This window comes from Chenopodium album, chromosome 1 (assembly GCF_948465745.1).
Source record: "Chenopodium album chromosome 1, dcCheAlbu1.1, whole genome shotgun sequence".
Classification (NCBI taxonomy): Eukaryota; Viridiplantae; Streptophyta; class Magnoliopsida; order Caryophyllales; family Amaranthaceae; genus Chenopodium; species Chenopodium album.
Genome location: NC_137834.1, coordinates 90,626,395 through 90,653,488, shown reverse-complemented (window position 1 = coordinate 90,653,488; position 27,094 = coordinate 90,626,395). Strand labels below are relative to the sequence as shown.

At 35.0% G+C, this 27,094-nt stretch overlaps 5 protein-coding genes across 6 annotated transcripts; 3 read left to right on the top strand and 2 right to left on the bottom strand.

Annotated features, from left to right (window-relative positions):
* Positions 1 to 349: 349 nt before the first annotated feature.
* Positions 350 to 3,478, bottom strand: LOC145626617 (mediator of RNA polymerase II transcription subunit 30-like). The gene is made up of 4 exons (XM_081679084.1): positions 3,220 to 3,478; positions 1,697 to 2,079; positions 1,014 to 1,094; positions 350 to 676 (listed from the first exon to the last, which is right to left on the bottom strand). The coding sequence occupies exons 2-4, from the start codon at positions 2,060 to 2,062 to the stop codon at positions 572 to 574; spliced, it is 552 nt and encodes a 183-aa protein (XP_081535210.1). The 5' UTR covers positions 2,063 to 2,079; positions 3,220 to 3,478; the 3' UTR covers positions 350 to 571.
* Positions 3,479 to 4,060: 582 nt separating this feature from the next.
* Positions 4,061 to 5,355, top strand: LOC145626609 (succinate dehydrogenase [ubiquinone] iron-sulfur subunit 3, mitochondrial-like). Its single transcript, XM_081679073.1, has 3 exons — positions 4,061 to 4,441; positions 4,592 to 4,830; positions 4,927 to 5,355. Exons 1-3 carry the CDS (start codon positions 4,121 to 4,123, stop codon positions 5,309 to 5,311), a joined length of 945 nt encoding a protein of 314 aa, XP_081535199.1. The 5' UTR covers positions 4,061 to 4,120; the 3' UTR covers positions 5,312 to 5,355.
* Positions 5,356 to 7,055: 1,700 nt separating this feature from the next.
* LOC145562965 (protein HCC2-like) lies at positions 7,056 to 13,739 on the top strand. 2 transcript variants are annotated; one of them, XM_081623385.1, is made up of 8 exons: positions 7,056 to 7,321; positions 9,082 to 9,229; positions 9,416 to 9,482; positions 10,210 to 10,407; positions 10,493 to 10,582; positions 10,702 to 10,834; positions 10,918 to 11,034; positions 13,408 to 13,739. In XM_081623385.1, exons 1-7 carry the CDS (start codon positions 7,257 to 7,259, stop codon positions 11,030 to 11,032), a joined length of 816 nt encoding a protein of 271 aa, XP_081479511.1. In that variant the 5' UTR covers positions 7,056 to 7,256; the 3' UTR covers positions 11,033 to 11,034; positions 13,408 to 13,739. The 2 variants fall into 2 exon arrangements, with proteins under 2 accessions (XP_081479511.1, XP_081479506.1); XM_081623380.1 differs by having other exon boundaries at positions 13,359 to 13,739.
* A 1,084-nt stretch (positions 13,740 to 14,823) lies between these two features.
* On the top strand, positions 14,824 to 20,280 carry LOC145626600 (TPR repeat-containing thioredoxin TTL1-like). The gene is made up of 7 exons (XM_081679060.1): positions 14,824 to 16,759; positions 16,869 to 17,064; positions 17,188 to 17,360; positions 18,441 to 18,774; positions 19,256 to 19,463; positions 19,559 to 19,659; positions 19,816 to 20,280. The coding sequence occupies exons 1-7, from the start codon at positions 15,702 to 15,704 to the stop codon at positions 19,966 to 19,968; spliced, it is 2,223 nt and encodes a 740-aa protein (XP_081535186.1). The 5' UTR covers positions 14,824 to 15,701; the 3' UTR covers positions 19,969 to 20,280.
* A 1,220-nt stretch (positions 20,281 to 21,500) lies between these two features.
* LOC145626592 (PLAT domain-containing protein 3-like) lies at positions 21,501 to 22,391 on the bottom strand. The gene is made up of 2 exons (XM_081679050.1): positions 22,170 to 22,391; positions 21,501 to 22,077 (listed from the first exon to the last, which is right to left on the bottom strand). The coding sequence occupies exons 1-2, from the start codon at positions 22,239 to 22,241 to the stop codon at positions 21,610 to 21,612; spliced, it is 540 nt and encodes a 179-aa protein (XP_081535176.1). The 5' UTR covers positions 22,242 to 22,391; the 3' UTR covers positions 21,501 to 21,609.
* Positions 22,392 to 27,094: the final 4,703 nt, after the last annotated feature.

Genomic DNA, 27,094 nt, shown 5'->3' with positions numbered 1-27,094 from the left:
ACCGGCAATTGGTGCTTGTAGCAGTAACCGTGTTGTGATGATTATTGGTCGGTAGATGGAGCAACTTTTTGAGTTTTTTCTCCCCCCTTTATTACTTTTCATTCTCATTGAATTTCTGAGTAATGTCAACGATTCTAAACAGTTACCTGAGCTGAAACAATTTATGAACAGACCCCATAAACAACTTGGTTACCGGAGTCCACAGTCCAGATAGTTCGAATTCAGTGGACATCGGTACGTGTCATTTTGAGCCAACCCGTCTACCATGTATCAAATAATTGTACGGGACAGATTTTGCTTCGGGTTTGGTAAATTTTCCCAAGCCTGATGTCAAACCAACAAAATGCAATAGAATGAAAGCTCTGCTGCTATGATAAGGGGTTTCTGTGATCAAAATTATTGCCGACAAAAAATAACAAATGCATCAATCACTATATCCCGTCAATAGATGGCTAAGAAGTTGACAGGCGAAGTCTATTTCCTCTAATTACTGCCAAGATTATGATGGAGGCTCTCTTTAGACAGAACAAGTACGGAACTTGCTGGTGCATTTCCATTTTTTCAAAACAAGCTATCTAGCAACAGAACAAGGACTTTGCCATGTTGATATATCCGTTATAAGATCTCGAAATTGATCTATCAGATGTTTGAGGTGCTTATTCTTATTAGCAAGATCCTGCAATTACAAAAGTAGAAAATAAATATAGATTTTTCCTCTTCCAAACCAGCACAATCATCTGCAAACCAAAATAGCTAAAAAGGACTCCCTCTTAAACAAATCCCATCCTCCCATCCCATCAATCACATTAGTAACTAGCCATTGATTAACAATCACGAGGATCGGTTGTGCTATTTTAACACTATTCTTTACTACACCACAATAAACTCCGTGACCTCACACAAGCACTCAACATCCATGCATCCATTAAAATGGAAATAATTCACAAGATATGGACTTGTAACAATACTTTTTTTCCAAAATAAAAACAAAAGTAATTTAGCTTTAACATTACCGTCTTTAAATTAGATACTTGCTCTTCTAACTTCCCGATTTCAGCCTCATCTTCAACTGAGGCAGAATCATCCATGTCTTCCTGAACAAAAGGAAAACAATTAAACAAATCAGACACCTACAGACGGCAGCAGTAACCCTATTGTTTGAAAATCCAATAATTGAATTTTGATTGAAGGGGCAAAATATTAAGCAAACAAGAATAAATGATAACTACGATCGACATCAAAGTCAACCCCTATGAGCTATGGCCTACAAAGTAACTCCTAACAACAGAACCACTCCCCTCATCATGTGAAGGAAAATGCATCATATTTTTTTATAGCCACCAAAGAAAATATTTAACTTGCTTTATTTTCTGCTTTAACAAACCAACTGAAGACATTTTGAAAACGTGATTACCTGGGATTGATACTACTTTCATCTAAACCTTTGTCCAGTACAAATAGCGTTTTAAACTCGATTCCATTTATAGCTCTCACATTCTGAATTTACTTGATACAAAATTCACAATCCTAACATTCCTAAGATTCTATTAAACAATTGTCATTCACTTTTCAGAATAAACAGTATAAGAAAAAAACTTCAATCATCAGCTAGGGGGTGGTGCACATCAAGTTAATGAAAAAACTCACCGCCAAATTCTATAGATGAATAGACACTTGCAATAAAAGAGGAAATTACCTTGTTTCCCTGAGGCAAGGCATTGAGAACAGCACGAAGAGAAGCAACAGAAGACTTATAACGAAGACGAGATTCTTCAAGAGCACCACCACCCATATCGAAGTGGTGGGCTGAATCTAATGAAACATCACCATTTGAACCCTCACTATGCCCATTAGCACTGATAGTAGCGGCAGTACTAGTATCAGGAATGGCAACAGGAGAAGAGGTAGTTGTAGACCACAAGGTTGGGTTGCAAAGCTCATCATTCATTGCAGACAATATCTGAAATGCTGCCTCAACTGTCTCTTCTAGATGCTTCTGACCTTCTGATGCAAGCTCCTTTGCTGATTTCACGGTTTCATCGCTCATTACTTGGTCTTCCATTGTTGTACTGTTGATAACTTCAGAGATAAGACAAACCCTATCAAGCTCTGTAAATTCCCTAATTGCCTAATATGCTGTTTACTTTTTATCAATTATCACAAGGGAAGAGCACAATAACCATGGATTCATTGAGGCCACCCCAATTAATGATACTTGTTTTATCACGGAGAGCAAAGGTTTTGCCTATTTTTGCCTCTCAGATTTGTTTATCACAAAGATAAACTTGTATTTTCTCAGATTCATGAATAAATATCTTAAATTACAAGCTTTAAAACGTTCAAGTTAACGCCTTAGTATTTCTCCAACATGACCATTTGTTTTTTTTGACAAATTCAGTCCCAATTCCCACACATTAATCCCATGAACCACACACATCAGATGTACTGCACATATATCAAGATTATTAACAACAGTTTCAAAAGAATGCAGCAGCATTAGCCCTAATTCAATTAAAGATATATCGTACAGAGTACACTATATGGAGTAACTAGCAACAAAATCGTCAAATTAGCCCCTTAGTTGGCCTCTAAAGCAATAGACTCTTGATAAAATGAGTAAATTATCTCATGAATTACCAAGAATCCTCACCAAAACCTCATACAGCAACTTCAGATTCCTTACAATGACATGAACACTGGCAATTAATGGACATTTGGGAGGACCAAAGCAGAATGAAATCGCGGTTTACAAGTTATAAACTTATCATACTCTTGATTTGTCTTCGAAATGAAACAGCTCCAAACATAATAGCTAAATGCAATCGCAGCAGCATCAAGTATGTCAACAACTCATAAGAGCCCCCAAAACTAAATACACCACTATACTATACTAAAACACACCCAATTCTCTAATTTACTGGACGAAAAAGTCAGAAATATGAAGAAAATAGAAGATGTAATTGGAAATATAGAAGAGAAAATTACTACTCCACCAAATTAACTAGGTTACGCCCTAATCTTTAATTAGACAAAGATTCAACATTTTCTACACATGAATTGGAAAAGCCTCTAAGTTATTGTTTTCATCAAATAACAAAAACAAATCAAAAGAATTGATAATAAAATCAAAAACTACAGGAAGCAAAACAAGAATAAAGTTGGGAAATTTGCCATTCCATTGAGCATTAAAACTAATTAGAAATTGGGTAAATCACCTACCGTAAATGACGAGTAAGAGATCTTTGAAAGCTTCAGCGTCCGATTAGTAGTAGCGGCTAATTGAAAGAACTAAAGTGCAACCATCATCCCTTCAAATAAGGGATCTGGTCTGGAGAGTTCCAGACCGCAGAATACAGCTCAACACCCGCCGCCTGCTCTCTCTCTCTCCTTCTGATGCCGCCGTTCGGTGTTACTGTTGTTGCTGCGGTTGTTCTGCTTTCTCCAATTCTTCGTTTTTTTTTTTTCCTTTTTTTGAAGACTCGTTTTACTTGTACAGTACTTGAGACCCAATTTAACTTATGGCTTATGTGGGTCATAAAAGTATGGTCAAAAGATTCAAAACTGGTTAGCCTTTATTTACCCTTGTGTTTTCACAATGTTCAAAACTTCAAGTTAGTTTAAGTTTAATCTTATATACTCCATAAGCTATGATCGGTTTAATTCACTTTGTATTTCGGAAAATAGATCTTGTTTGACAATTAGTTATTTGCGATTGTTTTTGGTTAATTTAACTTTGTTTTTTGAAGTTATTAAATTTTACCAAACTTAACTAGGTCTTTTTAATTTTGATAAATATAAGAAACACCTACTCAGTTTTTTTTCCAAAGAGCTTGCTCTTCTTACCAAAATCTTATTCATGTTGCACAAAAAAAAATCAAACAGATTAAAAGTGCAATGAGGAATGCATTGAAGAGCAGCGAAAATGGTACACGTAGGCTTCACTTAAGCATGCAACAAACCATGTGTCACATACTCACATACATATCATGATCAAATCAACCGCATACATGCTTTATCCTTGACTATCTTTCATTCCTTTCATTACAAAATATATCAAACGGCCGTGAAAAAAGGTCATACACAACACGGGCGTGTGAGTTTGGAGAGAAAGACATTAAAGATGTGGAAAAGGTGGATTATTGGAGGGAATCAGGGGCTGAAGAGATTAGCAATAGGGCGAGTACAGAAAGTAAGAGGATACTCTACTAAAAGGGACGATTTTCCTACACTTGAAGGCCACCCTGCTGCCCAAACTCATGCTGAGGAAGCCGCAACATCACAAAGGAGAGTGCAGCAACACACAACGGGGACAACGACGACAACGACTCAGGCTCAACCGCTGACGAAAGAGTTCCAAATATACCGTTGGAACCCTGACTTGCCCAACCAAAAACCCTTTCTTCAGTCTTTCTTCGTCGACCTCTCTACCTGTGGCCCCATGGTACATACATTTTTTTTTTCGCAACTCTAATAGTCATATTTCAAACGACCACTATAAAATTTTCATCATAATAATCTGACTTAATTTGTAAGAATGTTAACTAATTATTTACGGAGTATCTTGCATTGAGCTAATGTGGATACTGGATAGGTATTGGATGCTTTGCAAAAGATAAAGGCAGAGGATGACTCAAGTTTAAGCTATAGAAGATCATGCAGGGAAGGAATTTGTGGGTCCTGTTCTATGAATATTGATGGCCTTAACACTGTGGCTTGCCTTAAGCCCATTGATTCTGATATAACTAAGCCTAACACAATCACTCCCCTTCCTCATATGTTCGTTATCAAGGATCTCGTCGTCGATCTCACCAATTTCTATAATCAATACAAGTATATATATTATTAACACATTCCGATTTTTTGTACAAGTACAATGTTCTTGATGATCTGATCTTAATAACTAGTTAAACACATGAAATTGTGTAGGTCGATTGAGCCGTGGCTAAAGACGAAGAAGGGAGCGGAGGATGGGCGTGAACATAGGCAATCGCCTAAAGATAGGAAGAAGCTTGATGGATTGTATGAGTGCATATTGTGTGCATGTTGCACCACTTCATGCCCTGCATATTGGTGGAATCCAGAGAAGTACTTGGGTCCAGCAGCTTTGATTAATGCATATCGATGGATTTCGGACACTCGAGACGATTATACCAAGGAAAGATTACAGGCTATAACAGATGATGATATGAAATTGTACAGCTGCAGGATTATCAAGAATTGCACTGCAGCATGTCCTAAGAGCTTAGATCCTGCTTTTGCCATTGACAAAATGAAGATGATGGATAGGTTTTCTAACTATGAAAATAAGTAGCAAAATAATGTATGTCCATTTGCTATTGTACCATCTTTCTCTAAGGCTCTAAGCTATTCTCCAAGTTTATTTAGCCGTTCGTTTAGAAATCATCAAGTTTTTTTCTTGCAATTGTAATTAAATTGGTAATTGGTAAGATAGAGTTCGATTGTACAATGTTGTTTACCATACAATCATGAAAGGTACATAATCAAATGACTTGAATTGAGATCAATGACTAAATGACTTGGGGTGCAAGGGTAAAATAATTTTGTAGGATGGAGATTTAATCAAATGAAAGGGACAGACCTAGTAGGTGTCATATTTTTGTGATATGATTTTCTTCTTATTCCATAAGTTATCAGAAGCTTTTAAAGCTAAAGTTTCATTAGAAATGCAACAAGAACGATAAATAATGTACTGGAGTACTCCGTCCTAAGCTAATGAAATTATTAAAATGCACCTCATTATCTTATCTGAACTTCAAGGTGTCGTTTGGTTGACAAAGAAAAAATTATGAAAAGTTGAAATTTCTAGGGAAAGCAGGATTTTTCATGAATTTTCACTACAAATATTTAATAACATCCAATTTACACTAAATTAGTGTAAATCGGGCTGGGCATGTAACTTCATCAACTCTAAGCAATGGAGTCACCGCCGAGAAAAACACCCACCATCAAACCACCAACCCTTTCGCCACTCCCAACTGCTTGAAGGTTTTAATACGTGATAGTGCTGGAGATTTGAGTGGTTTTGAGGAGAGAGAAAACAGGGTATTGTAGAAGATGAAGAAAGGGGTGAATTTGAAGGAGAGAGTAATGAAGGAATGGATAACATGGTTGGCGTTAAGCTTGACGGGAGTTTTTTTGCCCCCACTTAAGCTTGAGAGGACTATTCAAGTCTTTACGCACACTTCATTATGATACATATTCAAGTCTTTATTGATTTTGATACTCTGTTTTGGGAAAAAAGTCACTTTTGTGAAGAAAAAAAAAGGTCACTTTTATGAAAATAAAAAAAAAACACTTTTGCGGAAAAAAAGGTCACTTTTGTGGAAAAAAGAGTCACTTTTGTGAAAATAAAATGTCACTTTTGTAAAAATACAGGTCACTTTTATAAGAAAAAAGGGTTACTTTTGTGAAAAAAAAGGGTCACTTTTGTGAAAATATGGGTCACTTTTGTAAAAAAAAAAGGGTCACTTTTGTAAGTAAAAAAGGTCCCTTTTCGAAAAATGTTCGATGTACAATAAAATTATTGTAAACCGGGGGCATGCAAAAGTTTTTGTCCTACAAAATAGAAGTATTTTATTCAAAAGAAGATCTGAATAAGTGGAACTTTCTATGAAAATTTCTACTTTCACAATTAATGGAAATATAAGGTGTTTTTTTTTTTTTTAAAACAAAGTTGCGAATTAGTATAAGGAGTTGTTTGGTTGATATGGAAATTTAATTCCCATAGGAGTTTATACTACCTAGGGAGGTTAAGTAATTTATTTCCCATGTTTTGTAGGAAGTTGAAATTCCCATGAATTTCCACTTTCCTCATTTTTACTTTTTCCACTACTTATTTTATCAATTTTCATTAATTTTCAATTTCTGCCCTAAATCTCCAAGGAATTTATATTTACTACATTCAACCAAACTAGCCATACCCGCAAGTAAATGAAAACAATGGGAGAAATTTGAAACTACAATCCTAAAGGGGGTTATTATCAAATTGATGAAAAGAAATTGCCGCCAAATCATGAGGTGACTCCTTTCTCAAGAAAAATCCAACAAAACACGCCTAAATTGTCCAGTTTCTTCAACACAGCAAACAAGTGAGCCAACTGAAACGAAGCTTAGCGAATTGAGCACTCCGATTAGCTGCCAACAATTTTTCCATGAAAATTCCAATTTCTTCTCATTTTCTTCTGTAAAACCCTATTCAATCGATTCAAAATTTCGTGCGGCTAGTTCGTTGATCAATGTTTAGGTCAGCATTTCTCTCTCTTCGAGGACGCTCTAAGCCGGCGGTCAATCAACTTCAACGGTTTGTCATTGTTATATCTTTCTCCTTTTGTTTTTTTCAATTCAGTTTTTGGTTCAAATTCTTAAATAATTATGATAATATGCAGCATTCTTCTTCAATTTCGTAATCGAATTAATATTTTCAGTTTTATTGATGGAGAGTTCTTTGATACTAGGGTTGAGTTACAGATGCTTATTTACATGTTTTTATGCTACAATTTAAGGTAATTTCTGTGTAAATTGGGTTCAGAATTAGGGTTTATGATTGATTGAAGTTTCTCAGAGAGTAATTCGTTGACTTTCTTAATTCGGAAAGCCGATTCCACGAGTTTGTTTGGTCAATATTGTAGAGGTTTTGATATTGTTGTTGATTATTCCATTGTTTTCTATCACTCGGAATTTCTCAGAATTTGTTGTTGAAGTGTTGAGGTAATTATTTTGCAATGGATTTGCTATGATCAATTAGTATGTAGTAAGAAGCAATCGGCCTAATATTGCGGTTTTAAAAATAGCTGGAATCATACTATGATGTAGGAGTAAATAATTTGGAACGTTGTGCTTGTTTCTGTTGCTTATATAGGCTGAAGTAATAGATGAGGAGCATAAATCGACCTTGTCTCAACTCGTTGAAGTGCATACATGTCCAAGTAGGGCTCCATCTTCAACCATATAGTTGCTATTTGCCAGTGGCTAGTGTAACTCACAAGTCCTATGTGTTCTAGGCTGTATCATCATTCAATGCGGGATGAACTCTCTCCATTGTACTTCCACGTGATCACTTAATGGTTTAGTTTTTAATTTGGACTGCAATATGGATATTTGGTGAGGTAGTCGACAAATCAACAACATTATGCTCATAATCTATAGTTATTATAAATCATAAGTTTACAATGGCCGCATATGTGAAATTAATTGTCTGTTACATGATCTCCCTTCAGGCCTTCAAGTAGACTAGAGGGAACCCTGTATTTTTTGGTATGTGAAAGAGATTGGAATATTTTCTCATCTTCGAGATTCAGGGGTCTTGCAGAGGAACGATTTAGGTGTCTTGCAGAGGACCTTGCTCTTTTTGGCATTAGTTAATATTGTGCCTGCAGAACAGCAGAAACCATCTACTCCGGTTTGGTTGTATACAGTTTAATTCCTCTATCAAGCCATTAATAAATTTTGCACTAGAAGCCCAACTTCAGGGTTTGGGTGTTTTCCTTATCTTCTGTCTTATTATGTCGATGTGCATACTTTGCCATTGACAGACAATGAATGCACAGTCTAGATAATTCTATGACAAAGAATATGTATACCTTCTTATTGGTGATTTAAGTTGCAGATTTTTGTTAGAGATTTTTTTTTTATTCCTTTTTTTTTTTCATACTAACAAGAAATTTGTGCATGACCAATTATTAATGTTCTACAAGGTTGTTAGGTGGTGCCTGCTCTGTTTCTAGACTAACTGCTCTCTATTTAGCGAATTTCGGCTTTATTAGTTGAAATTACTCTATGTATCAAGGTTATCTTTTGGTCCAGGCATCAGAAATTTTAATTTTTCCCTTCAATATAGTGCAAACTCATGAGAGCTCATCAATATCAAACGACATGTCCTGTATCTGTGGCCTTTCTTAATTTCACTAAAGCCACAGATTCTTCCTTGGTGTTGATATCATCTTAAGTTCTTATGTCTGATGCTGTGATTCAAAATATCAAAAGTTTGAATTTAGCTATGTATTTAATGCTCTACTTCTGAATATATCTTCAATTAACTAGGATGTTTCCTTTTCCTCTTAGGCTCGATCCATCAAAAAGGTACCTGTATCGTGGTTATGCTAAATCAACGAGACAGTCTTCTGAGAGATCAAATAGCCATGAATTACAGTCAGAGATGCATCCAAGTGCCAAGACTACAAATTATAAGCCATTGATGGCTCTTGCTATTGTATGTATCTTAAACTCCAATGTCCAGTCCAAAACATGGGTGTTATTTTTCGCGGATCTTTATCATTCTAATTTTTTCTGTTAGATTGCTTTATTTTGCTGTCTTTTTTTTTTTTTTTCTTTCTTTCTTTCTTTCTTTCTTGTGTTTAAAGGTTTCTCATCGTGCCCAATTAATTAAAATATTCAGCCTGTTGCTTTGCTTGGACTGGCTGGTTATGCTCGTTACAATGATGAGAGAAGAGCCATCCAAAAAGGTACATTGATTCACACACAAGCACTTGCTTTAATTGTATTTTATTTTGATGAATACTCTATTTCTTTTATCTATGCTGGAAAACCTAATCACTCAATGTTTGAGGCCAGTAAATTTCATTGAATTATGCTTCTTTGATATCTTTGGGATATAGAGAATTCCTTTGTTAAATCCTTAGCCTGATAATGAAAGAGGATTTAAGCTTGTCCCTGGATTTCCTGGTCAATTTACTAGTACTTTGGATTTTTTCGACTTGAAAAATAATTTGTTGAATCTCACAAATTATGCTCCCTGCGTATTTTTTTTTTCTCCTCTTTAATGGATGTAGCTTATTTATTTATGATTTTTTTAGTACTCGTCATTTTTTAATTCTAATGGCTATTCAAAAAAAAAAAAAAAAAAAAAAAAAAAAAAGACTAATGCAGTTTTCCTTAGTGGAACCGAATTTGCTATTTAGAATGTAAAAGGAATATTGATGATCACATTTGGATACTGGTGCAATAATTGTCAAGTTTCTAATTTTTAATACATGTGCGGTCACCTAATTTTATTTTTTTTGGGAAGTATCCTCTTTGAGAGTCTGCAAGTTAGCTCGGGTGGCTTAACACTTTTGATAATTGACCAATCCCTTTCTTCAAGCAATGAGTTATACAATCATGATAGCTGGAGCAGTGAAATTATATGTTTTTGATTGACATGTCTGTCATTTCCCTCTTCCAATTCATCAGGTGAAGGATCAAGGGAAGGAATGACTGTCAAGGGGCCTATTATTGGTGGTCCTTTTGAATTGATTAATACTGATCACCAAATAGTTACTGAGCGGGATCTTCATGGACACTGGGTACTCTTATACTTTGGTTATACATCATCACCTGATATTGGGCCAGAGGAAGTGCAGAAAATGGCCAAGGCCATCGACATATTAGGTTCAATGCATTCACCTTAATTCATCAATGCTTTTTTGTTCTTGATTGTGATAAATCTCTGACATTTTCTATTTGTTGTCACTAGAGTCAAAACATAATGTTAAGCTTCTACCTGTTTTTGTCACAATTGATCCCCAGCGTGACTCTCCTCAACAGCTAAAAAGGTATCTTGGAGGTGGGTTTCATATTCCATATAAGTGTCTTCATTCTTACTTATTAATCTATTATATTATGTGTTGAGAGCTGAAATTAACTTACGATTGATGCCTCATTTCGACTCCTTCAAGAATGCAGAGTTTGATCCAAGAATAGTGGGGTTAACTGGATCTGTTAACTCTATAAGGCAAATAGCACAAGAATATCGGGTTTTTTTTAAGAAGGTTGAAGAGGACGGGAGTGACTATCTAATTGAATCATCCCATAATATGTAAACTTTATTCCCTCTGAAACCTTTTATTCCACTTTCTGTCCTGTGAGTTTGCATTTTCATGGATGTGATGGATTGTGTAGGTACTTGATAAGCCCAAATATGGAAATAATGAGATATTTTGGGGTAGAGTATAATGCAACAGAGCTGGCAGATGCTATAGGCAAAGAGTTGAAGATGCGATCTGGATCTTCCTAGAGGTAAGAGAGATGCTTTTTTTTTTTTTTTTTTTTTTTTGGGGGGGGGGGGGGGGGTTATTTGGCTCATCTTTCATTGTAGCTTAAGCCTGCCCATCTCCAAAATTCTTTATTATATGCATTTTGTGGTATAGGTACATGTGTCTTGTAACTCTTAAGATTCACGAAATTTTAGGTTATCCATTTCGATAAAAAGCAAGCAGCCTTGGCCCTCTATAAGTAATACGAAGTATAATGATACCATATGTTAAAACCTTTGTAGAAAGGTAATGATTTTGAAATGTTCCATTTGGGAAGTTCTTGTTGGCACATGCTATGTGAGAATTGCTGTAATGTAGCTTGTTTATTGTTTTTTTTTTTTTTTTTTTTTAAGATCTTCATCCACTTGTTTGGCGCTGTCTGTACCTTGTCTGGATGATATGCAGCTAGCCAGCTACATTTATGAGTTGATAACTGTGTTTTGCTCTTAAGTACTGGAGGTTTTGACATCAAGTGTGTAAATTGCAATTGAAGTCTTGTAATTTTGTGATACTAAAGGTCTTAATATAATCTTTGAGTTTACATGTGTGAGAGACATGTTATTTAACCTACTAGTATCTTGGATCAAGGAAGTGTTGGAGTATTTATTCTGGATTAGAAATTAGACTAAAGCTGAACTCAAAGCATAATTGAACCCACATAGCAAGTTTTATAATGAGAGATACATCACAATTATTAGGATTGTCTAGTATACAATGATATCTCTATCTTACTTTTGTTGTACAGGGTGGGAGGACGGAGTAAGGAGGTAAATATTAGGTGGACGGGTGATTGAAGTCCTTAGGAACAGTCACAAATAACACATCACTTTTCTTTTCTTACCAACATATTCTATATGCAAAAGTATAAAACAAATAATGTCATCCGTTACCTAGCTACTTACCATTCTTTGAGAGTGACTTTAGAGGGGGGGATGGGGAATCAAAGCTAGAGGACTATCCCAGCTTTCTATAGTTTTGGTTTAATTTATATACAAATTCATAATATTTATATAAGTTGCAACAATATGACTTTCACACTATTTATATGCAACAATTTGACCATATATGGTGATTTATGCTTAGTAAAATATATAGCAATGACAGATCTTTTTGGATTTGTCAAAGTACATATCTTTTTAGTATCAACTTTTAATGTTTGACCAAAAAATAATTTTTAATATATTAGTGGTTCAAGTCCTGCATTTGTGAAATTGTTGCAACTAATGATGAACAAAGGAAGTATGAAAGATGAAAGCTTTATAGGCTAGTGATTTCATTATTTTCACAAGACTTGGAAGAGTTGGAACTATGTCACATAAATATATGGCCTGGGAGCAGTAAAATGATTTGGTAGGTAGCAAGCAGATCTAGATTATGAAATCCAAAATATATAAAACAAAATACTACTTCTAATTACCAATTAATATAGAAATCGATTTCAGCAACATTTTCAATTTTCACTATAGATGACGTGAGGCAGGCTTGTTGGCTATCATGTCATTTTCATTTCTGTAGGAATGATTTTTAGAAAGCATAGCCAGCTATGGAAAAGTAGAGATCTTAAGGATGAAAGAACTCTAGGTCTGATACTATGATTCAATTACTTGAAGAATTTTACAGAGTTTTAGTAAAAAAACGTGTTTCCAGACTCGGAAAAATGCAACTCGTGTAAAGGAGGTTGACATTTTTTTATGATGACAGTTGAGGAGCTGCAAGTCATTTACTGGAATTACAAAAGTATAATACCCTATAAACATCCGTAATTACTACGTCCCTACTATTGTTCTCTGGCATGAATCCTTTCTGGATATTAGAGTAGCAACTATATATGGCGAACTGCCGATGCAGTTGACCTTACCATAAAGGATGTTTGTTTGTGTGTCTCAATCATTTCCAGAATAAAGTTCTGGGGTATCTTGGTGTCGGAATGCAAGTTGGAACTTTTTTCAACACAATGTAGGTAACTAGATATCTCTGTACTTTCTTTAAAGTATGGATTATCTGCTTATGGTATATTGTTGACCTGCACGTTGTTGCAAAATAGTGTACGACCTGGTCCTGAATTAATTCTCATCATTATTGTGATACAAAGTCAATTTTGGTAAGATGTCTTTTCAGCCTAGGGATGGATGACAAAGGTATATAATGAGGAATAATTTATTTACTACTCCGTAGTATATAGTAATTAAGTATTATATATACCTTCCCTAATTGTATAATAATCTTCTTGTTATTTAATGATTATAAAGTATATAAACACATTCAATTTTTTTTTTCTTTTAATCCACTTATTCCTTGTTGGTTTAGGATGCAAAGGTCCCATTTCTGATGGAATCAAGTATTTTGGATATCTCAGGCTCGTAGTTAGGTGGGAAGATACACGACGCCAAATTACCTTCTGATTTTTAGCTTCTTGGAAACTTCTCAGATTAGACCTACTTTGGAGGACATGGCTCAGTCTTATGGATTGTGTGTTCCTGTTATTTGGATTTTAAGACTGATTGTTACCCAAGCTGGCATTTTTTATTTTGCCATTTCATTAACGTAGGTTGAGCATTGAATAAGTAGCCTAAGACAAATCAAATGTGATTTGATTTGCTTTAATATTATAGAGAACTTCCCTTTACGTCATTGACTCAATTGTAGAGTTTTTTAATCCTCGTGGTTTTACCAATTTTTGTGTAATCACTCACTTGACTACTCTCTAGTCTTTATCAGATGGAGTAATGTTTAATTGCAAATGAAATGATTGATGTTGTCAAAAACAAATGATTATCTTATCATGAAAATTTAAATTTAGACATTTCTAATCGTCAGAGTTCTTAGAAGTAGAGGCGATTGTAGGTTGAATTGATGCAATGTGATTCGGTATTTAAACTATAGGCTTGTTTTGATAGCATGAGTAGCATCAGGTTTGCCCCATTGTGTTTGAACCAATCTCCTACCCAAGTTGAGTTCAGCGAGCTAGGCTGATTTATTTTCAGGCTTGTTAAAGTGACATTCGAAGTACTTTATTTCTTTTTTTTTTTTGAAAGCTTGGTGAGGTTTCCATCCAAGTGAGCCAATCACACTTTTGGGATTAAGGCTTTGATTGATTGATTGAGATTTCCATCTAAGTGAGCCAACATTTTGTTGCCGATTGTTGATAGTTTAAACTTACATAATATTAGACGTGTATTTTATACGCTTCACCTTGACAATGTTGGAATGTACCTTTCTTAAGGTGCAACATTTATATCTTGCAAATACGGAGTAATTTTTTAGTATAGGTGTTTTCTTACCTTATGCCATATACAACTGAAAGAGAATTATTCTCGTGAGCAAATGATGAAAATGGTAAGAAATCATATTGCACTAATTGCACAGGTACTCTCCATAGTGTGAAATCTCGTGTGCTCTAATCTTGAAATTGTTAAGTATGTGGCCAGGTGAAGATAATTATCAGATTAGCTGATTACACGTCATATGTGATAAGAATTTTTTTTTATAAGGTAATACACGTCATATTTGATTGGGATTTGAATTTCCAGCTGGAAAATAAAAATAGAACATTAACTAGGATTTTATTGCCTTTTACTGAAGTAGTACAGTCTGAAACTGCTATGTGTCCTTAAAAAAAAAAATTGCTACTCCGTATGTTCTTGCACATTAATTTATGGTTCAAAAATTACTAATGACTTTAATATACTTTGTATTACTGCAAAAATTATTACAAAGTACCGAGTATATTTTTTATTGAAAATGAGCCATAAAAAAAACTGCTGTAGTTTTTTAAAAAATATTTTTACTACTTGTATTTGACAGCTCTTTGAGAGAAATCATGTAGTAAAGGAGCTAGTAATCATACCTGGAGTTAATATAAAATTTACGTAATTACGTCTTCCTTTTCCTCCCTCCAATCTTTTTTAATAAAGTATTTTCCTATATTTTCTGTGTGTAATTTGAGGACAACAAGGACTCAACGCCAAAAATTATGAGGCTGTTTTTTTCTTAATTTGTTTATTAGATTTAAGAGAAATATAAATTGGTTTCTAAAAATCTAGAGATCCTGATTATCCCCAAATGACCTGGTCTCCTAGCTTTTCTCCTTCCCATCCACCAACCCCAAAATTTTTTTTTTCCAAATGGAAATTAAGTTGACAAGTGAGGAAAAATAATTTGGAACAAAAGGAAAAATAAAATAAACATTTTATATTAAAAAAAATCCTTCAAGTAAAAAACTTTTTTGAGCAAAATCTTTGAAATAATTATTTTATTATTTATTCAAAACATAAGTTGGCTCCCACCTTCTTTTCCCCCTCCTCTTTCTTTCTCTCTCCTGCATTGCATTGTCGATATTTGGTTGAATATCTGAACAAAGAATAAAAAGGGTGATCAAATTAGGAGAAAATCAAAGGTAATAAGTTTGGCATTTTTGGTCTCATCTCTTTTTTGTATGATAAAATGAGATGATTGATGATAACATAAGATGAACAGCCCTGCTTTGTAAGGGAGGGTTGTTTTTTTTTTTTCTCATCCTTTTCATTTTTGAAACTTTCAATTTCGTTTTTACAATTTCACATGCATGGATGCTGGAAATTCTTCCTGGAGTAGGCTGAAATAGATGGTGTTTGATTCGGAAAATTATCGGGAATAAGTCATCGTTGTTACATGTTGTTTGGTAAAAAATCAAAGGAAAACATGAGCAGTGGCGCGTCATCACCAGATCAGAAGAAATCAGGGTGTGGGCTGCTGGGGGCTGTTTTTGGAGGAACAAAAAAGTTTTGGCCTAGTAGAACTACGTCAACGGGTTCCCTTCCTAGCCAACATGGTAGCCTTAATGACGTAGACAGCCCCAAGAGAATTCCGAGTGTTGGCCACAATTCCAAGAAGAGACGAGGCAGTTTTGATGACCTTGATGCTAACAGCAGCGTCTCCTCTCAACCTTCCTCTAGCCGCGGTGGCCCTAAACCTCAACAAAAATGCCCTCCTGTTCGATTGCAACAGCAGCAACATCAGCAGCAACAGCAACATCATGTTAGAAGACCATCCTCAAATGACACAACTGTAGTGCAAGCTTCAAGAAGCCTGACACCAGCACAGAATCAGAATCGAAGTAATGGTCATAATACAAAGAAGATGCCTCCAAAGGAAGCATTGGGGATATCCGGTGAGTTAGAGATGATGATAGCCGAGCACCAGAAGGGTAGAGGAGGTATTAATCTTGTCCGAGCTTCATCTGGCAATGTGATGGTCCATAGTAGTTTAGGTAACTTGAGGCAGCCTGGGGGATCCCCTTATACATATACAAAACCAGCCTCCAATGGCAAGCCGGAAGAACAACAAGCACCTAAAAATGTTATAAACTTTTCATCAAAATATTCGAATAGTGGGATGGGGAACATTGTGAACAAGAAGCAGATAGAAAACGGGGAGAAAGCAACAGGTGGAACTTCTCTATGTCGAGCATTGTCTTGTAGGATGGACCCTGAGGAGTTAAAGATATTGGGGAATGAAGATTATAAGAATGGCAACTTTGCAGAAGCCTTAGCTTTGTATGAGCGAGCCATTGATTTGGACCCCTCCAAGGCTTCCTACAGGAGTAATAAGAGTGCTGCTTTGACAGCCCTAGGGCGGCTTCTTGAGGCTGTTTTTGAGTGCAGAGAAGCCATTGTTATAGAGCCCAATTACCACAGGGCTCACCATCGTTTGGCTAATCTTTATCTAAGGTACATAATTACAATGTCACTTTATTCATCGAACTACATCAGTCATAAGATTGGTTCTATTCTACTCTTGGATATGTTTTCATGTAAAAACCTGTACGATTTTTTTCAGATTAGGAGAAGCAGAAAAGGCTACTTATCACTTCAAACGAGCCGGGCCAGAAGCCGACCCAGATACAATGAGTAAAGCAAAGCTTGTTCTAGGACACATGAAGAAGTGTGAGGAGGCTAAGAGGTTGAAGGATTGGCACACCGTGCTCAGAGAATCTGGGAATACCATAGCTGCAGGAGCAGATTCTGCACCTATGGTTAGTATCTTTTGCATTGTGTGACTAGTTATTTGTTCAACATAAGCGTAATATATACAAATTTCAAATACTGCTATTTAAGTTATTGACATTGCTGATGTTTTTTTGTTTACTTGAACAAAGATATTTGCATTACAAGCTGAGGCATATCTAAAGCTCCATCGGCCTCAAGATGCCGTAACAACATGGGAAAACGGTCCAGATTTTGATATGGATCAGTGTACTAAGTTCTATGGCTCTGCAGGGAATGCTATGTTATTGTTGATCAGGGCTCAGGTTGACATGGCTGCAGGAAGGTTAGTCTGTCCCATTAAAAAATATTGTCAAATCTTGATTGTCGTTTTTTGTTTCCCTCTTCAGGCATTGCTAGTATATAAGTAAATGTAATTACAAACGAGGGGTAAAAGAATGATTTAATTTAACCATAAAAGTCAATTAGTAGCATTAATTAGTTGATAGCATGATGATTTTGCTAAAAATGTACTGTAAGACAGCTCAAAATGTTGGTTGAAGATAGGGGGTTAACTGTACATTACTCTAGTAATCCCAACCAATTACACCAACTATGCTTTTAAAAACTGCTTTAGGTGAATTCGTCGTGTGCATTATTTCTTATTTAATGTGTTCTACTTACAAACTTGTCAACCAAGATTAGCAAGCTTCTAATTCAAAATAAATAAATAAATTCGTCATTGTCAAATCATTTTTTTTCTTTTGATAGTGCATTAGTGCTGTAGAACTTTCTGTCATACTGGGGGCGGTTAATCTTTGTTACTATTGTTTTAATCCAATATTCACTCCTGTCCTAATCTTAGATATTGTTAACTTAAATAAACATCCAGTCATGTCTTACCATTTGCGTGCTGATATACTATTCTTTTGCTTTTCTTTTTTTGAGATTATTTACTCTCTAGTCCACCACTATACCAAGAAGTTAATTTCACTGATTCTTTTCTAAGTTAAGTAAAAAGTCTAATAGTGTGCCATTTTTATGATATATAAGCAGGGCCTACAATCATGCTTGGCTATGGTTGGACTCTTTGCAAATTAATCTTAATTGACTATTCTTATTGAACACTTGTTAAAGAATGGCTCTCATGTTATGTGACATGTATGATCTAAGCTCTCCTGATAACCTTGAAGGATCAAACTTTTAGTTATAATGTCATATTAGGTTGTGGGCACAAACTCAAAATTTCTCATTTCTGTGGAATTTTGTCATATTTTAATGTTTCATAATACAGCCTGATTTGGCTGTTAATACAGGCACACGACAAGTTTTTCTTCATTTCTGAATTCAGACTGTATTTATGGGAAATTCTTAATCTTCATAATGTAAGAAAGAGTAGTTTTTAAACTCTTAAAGGGGATTGCAGGTTTGATGATGCAATGGAAGCAATTCAACATGCAGGTAGATTAGACCCGTCCAACAGAGAGGTGGGTGTAGTGACTCGAAGGGCTCGAGCTGTGTCCAATGCTCGAGCTCGTGGGAATGACTTGTTCAAAGAGGGCAGGTTCTCAGAAGCTTGTGTTGCTTATGGTCAAGGACTTGAGCATGACCCACAAAATTCAGTCTTGCTTTGCAACCGAGCAGCTTGTCGTGCCAAACTCAGGCAGTTTGAGAAAGCAATAGAGGACTGTACTGCTGCACTTAACGCACGTCCCTCTTATACCAAGGCTAGACTAAGAAGAGCCGACTGTAATGTCAAGGTATATGGTTTTTCTTTTCTGATGCAATCCCATTAGAGTGCTAGTTAGCTATGCTTCCTTTTTTTTTTTTTTTAATGTTATGTTCAAGAATAATGAAAAAGTAGCAAATGTTTGCATACTTTCGTCCACTTTTTACTTTCAGCAATCCTTTTTATTGATTGTCTTCCTTTGGGCATAAAAACTGTTCTAGATTAGTTTGGGAAAGGCTCTTTCCTGGCAATCCCTTAACTGGTTGCTATTGTCGTTTATCCTTAATAGATGATGCATACTACCTGTTTTGTTTTAACACTTGCCTGATTAGTTGAATAATTGACACATTGAAGAAGAATAATGCTCACGTAATCCATTCATATGGAATTTACCATGTTTCATTCCAACACAAGAAGACATCTTTTTGGTGTTTGAGTACTTGAGTGTTACATATCAAAGGACAAAGGCTGTGCATACATGATTAAATTTTGTTTTCTGCAAATATTGTCAGTTGCAAAAATGGGAAGCTGCTGTAAGGGATTATGAAATCCTATTCCAAGAATCACCGGGAGACGAGGACATGGCAAAGGCGTTTTTTAAGGTAGAGGTGCAGCTCAAGAAACAGCAGGGAGAAGATGTGTCAAACTTGAAATTTGGAAATGACAGTCTTGTTAAAATCCAAAGTGACGAACACTTTAAAAGTGTGACATCCTGGCCTGGTTGGTAAACTAACTATTATTTAGTGTTCCTGATTATATATTGAAGTTCATAATATATGCTTAACAATTTGTATATATGATGGATCATTATGCAGGTCTTTCAGTGGCCTTGTTCTGTAATAAGCCAGGCGAGAGACAAACACTGCAATTCATTGAACAACTCTGCAAGAGATACCAAACTGTAAAATTTCTCAAGGTCGGTCTCAAATTTTGATTGGTTGATGTTACCACTTTTGAAACTTAGGGCCAAGTCAGATTCTCAATCTTTATTAGTTAAAGTATGAGCCCATATATGCCATATTGCACAAACTGCCAATGATCATCTGAATTTCTATCTTTGCTTTACATTCAGGTCGAAGTTGAAGATTACCAAAGCTTGGTGAAATCCGAGGGTGTTGGCTCATTGCCAGCCTTCAAGATATACCAAAGTGGTTCGAGGGTTAAAGAAATTCGTGGAGAAGAGCATGAGTCCTTAGAGTGCTCAATCAAAGAGTATACAAGCTAGCATACATGAGAAAAGCATTGTAGAGAAAGTTCGTCATTCTTTCATTAATTTATAATTTTTCTTTTTTTCTGGCTATATTATAGTGCCTGGTTGGAGTGTCAAGAAAAGTTTAGTTTCTTAAGATACAGCTTTCCATGACTAGGGTAACAAATATGGCAGGAAGGAAAAGAAAGGAGGGAACTGCAGGGCAATCTGAATCATTTTGTTTCAATTTAGATTTGATCCTGTTAGCCAGCTTACACAGCAAATATCTGTATCAGTTCATTTTGTGGGATGACTTTTGCAGAAAATAAAAAAGATATACTTTGTGAACTCCATGTGTTTTGTAAGATGAAGTTTAGGGTAAAGTGTAAAACCATCTTATATTAATCATATTGCGAGACACAGAATGTCACGAGTGCTCTTATAAAAAGTAATTCCTAAAGGAATTAGAAGGTGGGATTAGTATGATTTAAAAACGGCAAAACTTAGTATGAGGCGGTCTTATAAAAACCTAACATGAGACATGTTGACAAAAGAATAAATTTTTTTTTTCTGCAAAAATTTGTATATACTACTAATACAAGTATAAATTATGACATTATGTCCTTTACTTGGATAATATCCTGGATTTGATGTGAAATTTCATCCTTTTCGGTCAGTTTTTTGTAAAAAATCATGGATCGTTGCTCATTAAAAATTTTAGATGGATACTGATATCAATAACCATCTTGAATTCTTGATCGTGATAGGCTGATTGGTTACTTGCCTAATTTCAAAACAGAATTTGATTACATTATATTGGACTAAATTACTTTGTTTTGTAGTTGAATCTCTTCATGTAATAACTTCAGATATTGTAAGGCTTACCACTTCTCGCACTCTTATGTGTTCCTTCTTATGACCGGTATGACGCGTATCTATTTATCTAATTATTACTCGTAGATTACAAGAGTTATTCTTTGTTCAGAGTTCAGACTACAAATTAGTTCACCAGTTCATACTCTTAAGTCGTTATAGATGAAACAACGATCTGAGGCATCCTCACTGTTGAACAAGAATTCGTAAAAAGGACTTGAAACTTTATTATGGAGTATATTAGTCTCACCATTATACAAGTACTTGAATTAAAGTTTTGTCCGACCCATTTTCCGCTTCTCTTCAAGCTAACAAATCAGACAATTGATCATGTTTTTCAATGGACCCATTCCTATTACACTATTAGTCAAAGATACATTATGATTAACCTGAGTTGTCACTTGAGATGATCCACCTCATTTTATTTATTTTTGCCAAATTAATCTTGGATAGTTGGATGTAGTAGTTAACCTGATTTCAGATGTGAAATGTCAATACTCAATTACTCCGTTTTAACTTGCTTAATTACACATTGTCTAATCAAGTTTAATTTGGTTGTTCAATCTTAAAGATAAAATCAATAATCTTAAAAATACATCAAAATAGACGACAAATTTGAATAGAAGCAGCAAATAACATGGTAAGTCTTTCCAACTATACAACATTATAATGAAATCAAGCAAATAATCAACAAATTCACACAAAAACCCCTCAACAAAACTTTTATTAATATCACAAATAACTTACAAAACCAAGTTAATCTTACCTCAAACTCACAATCTCATCACAAACCACAAATCTTATTCAAGATGAAGCAACAGATCTCAAAGCAGGAACAACAGCTTGGTTAGACAAAGAAACAGGACAATAATTTCTAGTAGCAGAAAGTTCATAAGGATAAGAATCAGATTTAAGCCATTGCTCAACATCAAACTTCTGTTGTGAGCACTTAACATGGGGCCCAGTAGTTGTAACCTCAATATAGTTACAGTACCAACCATGGTGTGGGCCCGACCCATCGGAGATGACCCTCATGCCGCAAACTGGTGGATTCAGACATGGGCCGCGCCCACTGAACACGTCCAAGTTACCCCTCTCGAAGTAGTCGTAGTTTTGGCCCATTAGCCCACCCCAGCTTTGGATGTCGGTAATTCTAACTCCGTCGCCTTTTTGACCCCACAATTCGAGGCTGATCTTAGAGTCCGTCCCTGCTTTTATGACAGAACCTGTCCTGACGTATATGGTGTACACGCATTCTGACTCGTCGCTTGCCTGTTGTGCAAAAGAAATGAATTTAATTTTTGATTAGAAATGTTTTGGAGAAATTTATCAAATGTAAAATGTGTGATTGGAATTAGACTTACCGATACAGATCGAGCGATCAGAGCTAAGGATAAGAAGATTATTGCGTTTAACAACGCAGGGTTTCTCGCCATTGTTGCTGATGAGTGTTGGCTGTTAATTTCTCTCTCTTCGTTGGTGGGAATAGAGGTGCGATTGATGTTATTTTGATGGATCAGTTTTAGCTCCTTGTGATATGGATACTGACCGGTTAATTATAGCACCTTTTATTATTTAGTGGGAGCGGAAATAGTGTTTTTGTGATAATTGCAACACTTTAATCAGAAGAATAGATCTTTTCTAATTTCATTGTTTTTTTAATGTTGGACCTAGATAATTGGTAGAGAATCGATCAAAATAATAAAGTACTCTAGTATTTTTATATAATCGGAAATAAAAGAGACATTGTTTTCGCACCTCATAATTAAATATACTACTTCGTATTCATTTTACTCAAATTGCATTCATTTAAAGTTAATATTTTGCAAATTGCATTTATTTAAAAAAAATTGCAAATTGTAGCCCAAAAATTCTTATAAATCGTAAATTGCAGTTCGATTCAATTTTATCATCAGGTTATGTGTCGAAAAAAATATTCGGTTAAGCTGTTAAGGGTCATTTTACTTCTAAAAGACCCGAATTGAGCTCAGAATTAGCAGAAAAATAACGTAAGTGTCTCGTTTTACAGCAAAAAATAGTTGCCCACAAATCGATATATTTTTGTTATGCAAAACGAGGTACTTATGTTTTTTTTTGCAAATTCCGAGCACATTTCGTAACCTTGAAAACTAAAATGGCCCCTAAAATATTGGCCGAATATTTTTTGACATGTAAAACGATGAAAAAATTGAATCGGGATGCAATTTACAATTTATAAAAACTTTTGGGCTAAATTTTTATTAAAATACAAACTTTAAATAGATACAATCAACAAATTATTCTCTTGTTTTAACAAATGCATAGTTATCAACCTGTTTTCTTTTTAAAACTTTTATTTGAGGACAAAAGAACTACACAAATGGCAAATAACATTGTCATTTTTAAAATTGAATTTGATTTTGATTCATTTCATTATCAATAGTTTTATTTCCTTATTGTTTGATTTAGTTCCTTGTTATTTGATTTATTTCCTTATTATCTGATTCCCTTTTGCATATTTCTTTTTGACAAACTAGCTATTTAAACTGACGTATTCTCTTTGGTCTTTGTACTTCTTTTTAATCAAAAAAAAAAAAAAAAGCTATTTAAACTGCTCATTTACCATCTTTTCTAATTAACTTCATTGTCATTTTTAAAATTGAATTTAATTCAATTACCCAAAATTTAGTCATGACCTCAAAAATGTCTATACTAGTATGTTATTTTATAGCTAGCATTTTAATGGGAATTTTGTGTGGAGTACATGGATCATCATTCCATCAACAGCAGCCTGTTCTTACCATCAAGGTGCGTTTTCCAATCAAATTATTTTTACTATTGTAGTTTTGATTAGCTCTATTGTAAAATATGAAAATGAAATCAATGATTTTACAGAAATTTGTACCTTATGACCAATTGTTACTTTTTTTTTTTTTTTTCCAAGAAAATGGCAAATAACAAAAGAAATGTCTATTACAATTTTTCAAACCCCAATTTGTTGGGTTAAGATAAGTGTAAATGATACTCTTTCCATCTCTAATATTTTACACCAATTGTAGAAACAAATCAATTACACCAAAGAAGATATGCCTATTACAGTTTTCCGCTATTTGGTGGGTGAAGTATAAAATTGAATACTCCCTCATCCCTATACCGTATCGTATTTAACTTTTTACGGTTTCAAAACACGTTTTTGAACAATTGTATTTATAGCAATAATACTACGTGTCAATAGAGATGGTAAACGACGAAGAAGGGAATCTGAACAAATCGGTAGAAAGGCCGGCATCATCATGTGAAAGCTGACACGAGTATTACAATTATTATTTGAGACTATCCTCTAATTATAATTAGTACTCGTATTAAATAAAATAGTCATGCTCACCATGATTATTTACTCTATTAATAAGAAAGATCTCGATCCAAATAGGATCATGTGGATCACACGGAGAGATTTGTCTGAATGAAAGAAGACAAGTCTACTACATTTAGCATCCAAACAAACAATGGAAAGTTAAAAACCATTTAAACCAATTACCAAGTCAAATAAGTCATGCATCGTGCTTTAGAAATTAGAATTGTACATAACTTTAATTCATAAAATAGGCAACATTGTGAAATTTTAATTTGGCCTTAGCTTTAGGAGGCATTGAAAAAACTATTATCAAGCAATATACTACCTCTATTTCATATTATTTACAACGATTTAACATAAAGTAGAGAAAAAAAATTATCAAATCGTTGCAAATAATATGAAATTGAGGTAGTATGACTTAGTCCAAATGAACTTACTGCATAGTGAAAATGGAAAGGCATAGGAGGATGGTTAAGTTGGAGAGGATGTGTTTGGTTGTCATTTGGTATGGTGGATCTTGAGTAAATTATAGGCCCATATCTGTTATTTTATACTGTAATTGTTGATTTTATACTGTTATTTTTTATTCTATACTGTTATTATTTCAGAGCGAGATTTTCGACGAAGAAAGATGGTAAAGAAAAGAGTGTAGTTTTTATTATACTATTATTATTAATTTTATTATGTTATTATTGATTTTATACTGTTTTCGTTCCTTAGTATAGACCATACATGATAGCGGCCCATCACTCCTTGTGGATCTTGATTCGCAAGTTGAAGAATGACTTATTTAAGGGAAAAGCTCTGATTACTACTGTTTTATCTATTGGATACTTTGTATTACTTATTCTTTGTATTGCCCTTTTTTCAACAGCGTTTTATCATTTGAGGTTGAACAATATATGTGTTTTGGCTTATCAATAATATATTAAGTACATTTGTCAATTCGGGTAAACGGGTCGAGTTTGGGTAGGGTAAGAGTGGGTCAGGTCAACTCGGGTCGGATCAATTCAGATTAATTCCATAACATAAGAGAGTCAGGTTTGGGTTGGTTTATGCTTGAGTCGGGTCACGTCGGGTCATACTTCTTATTGGGTTTGGGTCGGGTTTAGGTTGGTTTACATTCGGGTCGGGTGAACAATAGGTCAAGTTTACATCGGGTTTTCACGGGTTAAAACCGGTTAGGGTAATTCTCACGTTCGAGTCGGGTTCGATTCAAGTCAATAATTTGCGGGTTAGAATCAGGTCGGATCATTCTCGGGTTTGAGTCGGGTTCAGTTCAAGTCAATAATTTGCGGGTTATAATCAGGTAGGGTCATTTTCAAGTCGGGTCAATCTCGGGTTCAAGTCGGGTTCGGTTCAAGTCAATAATTTGCAAGTTATAATCAGGTTGGGTCATTTCCAAGTCGGGTCATTCTTGGATTCAAGTCGGGTTATGTTCAAGTAAAAAATTTGAATGTTACAATCAGGTCGGGTCATTTTCAAGTCAGGTCATATTCGGGTTCAACTAACTATAAATAGATAATTATCATTTTTATCAAGCTAATTATTTCCTTTGACTATAATATATATGGCAATATACTAGGGAACTATAGTCTATAATTTAAGATGATAATTATCTTCTTTGACCATACAACAAATATATATTATATTTAACTCTTAAATTTGAGGATGACGCTCCTTTCTTTTGCTAGCCTGGACCGACTTGGTCTCCCAAGAAAAATACTTTGATAGACAATAATAAGGTGATCTAAATTGCATTTAAGGTGATTTGAAATTGGTTCAGGAACAATTTGGATTGAATTTAGGTCGGATCAATAACAAGTCGTGTTAATTTCGAGTCGGGTTAGTAACAGGCCGGGTTGAATTTTTGGGTTGGGTAAGTAATAGGTATGGTAAAATTCGGGTTGGGTCAATAACAAGTTGGGTTGAATTTGGGTCAAGTTAATAAAAAGTCGGGTTGATTTCGGGTCGGGTTTGTAACAGGTTGGGTTAAATTCGGGTCGGGTTAGGAACGGGTCGGGTTGAATTCAGGTCAGTTTAGTTACAAGTCGGGCCGGATAAATTCAGGTTCTGACAGGTTAAAACAGGTTTGGGTCAATTTCGTTTCAAGTCGGGTTCGGTACAAGTTAATTAAATTGGCCATTGTAAACCGGTAAATCGGTGCAAGTTGTAAACCAGTAAATTGGGAGTTTAAAGGAAAATTGAATGGATCCACACACCCAATTGGACTCCCGGAGGGTATTAGGAAACATAGTAAATTCTAAAAAAAGTCAAAAAATTCTAAAATTGAAGGCTAATATATCCACACTTTTTGAGAAATTTTGGAGGTTTCGGGGTCCGATTTCGAAAAGTCTTGAAATTCTATGAGATACATTTCGGGGTCATATAATGCCATTTGTAACCATATATGATCATTATTTGTTGTCATAAATGTTCGTGGTAGGCTTAAATTAATAAAATCTTTGCAAGTTGCAAACCGGTAAATTGGTCGTTTAAAGGCAAATTGGATGGTTTCACCCATTCAATTGGACTCTCGGAGAGTATTAGGAAATATTATAGGAAAAATACACTTTAATAATCCCAACTATGGACGATTTACCTACAATAATCCCAACTATCGTTTATTCTACAATAATCCCAACTATTAGGTTAGTTTTCCTCCAGCAGTCCCAAAAACCGGTTACCTGCTGAAAGGGTAAACTTTTTATTTTTTTGTTTTTAAGTGACACATGTCAGTACATAAGTGGCCTAATATTACAATAAAAATTAAAAAAAAAAGGAAAAAAAAAAAAACCATCCCAGCCACCCCTAGAGCCCTAGCTCACCGAAAACCGCCCAAACCACCCAACCACCGCGAAACCCTAACCCCACACCACCTAATCTCGACGGATGCTGGCCGCCCGCCCCCACTAACCACCAAAACTAGCCGGCCGGCCCTCAACGACCCCACTA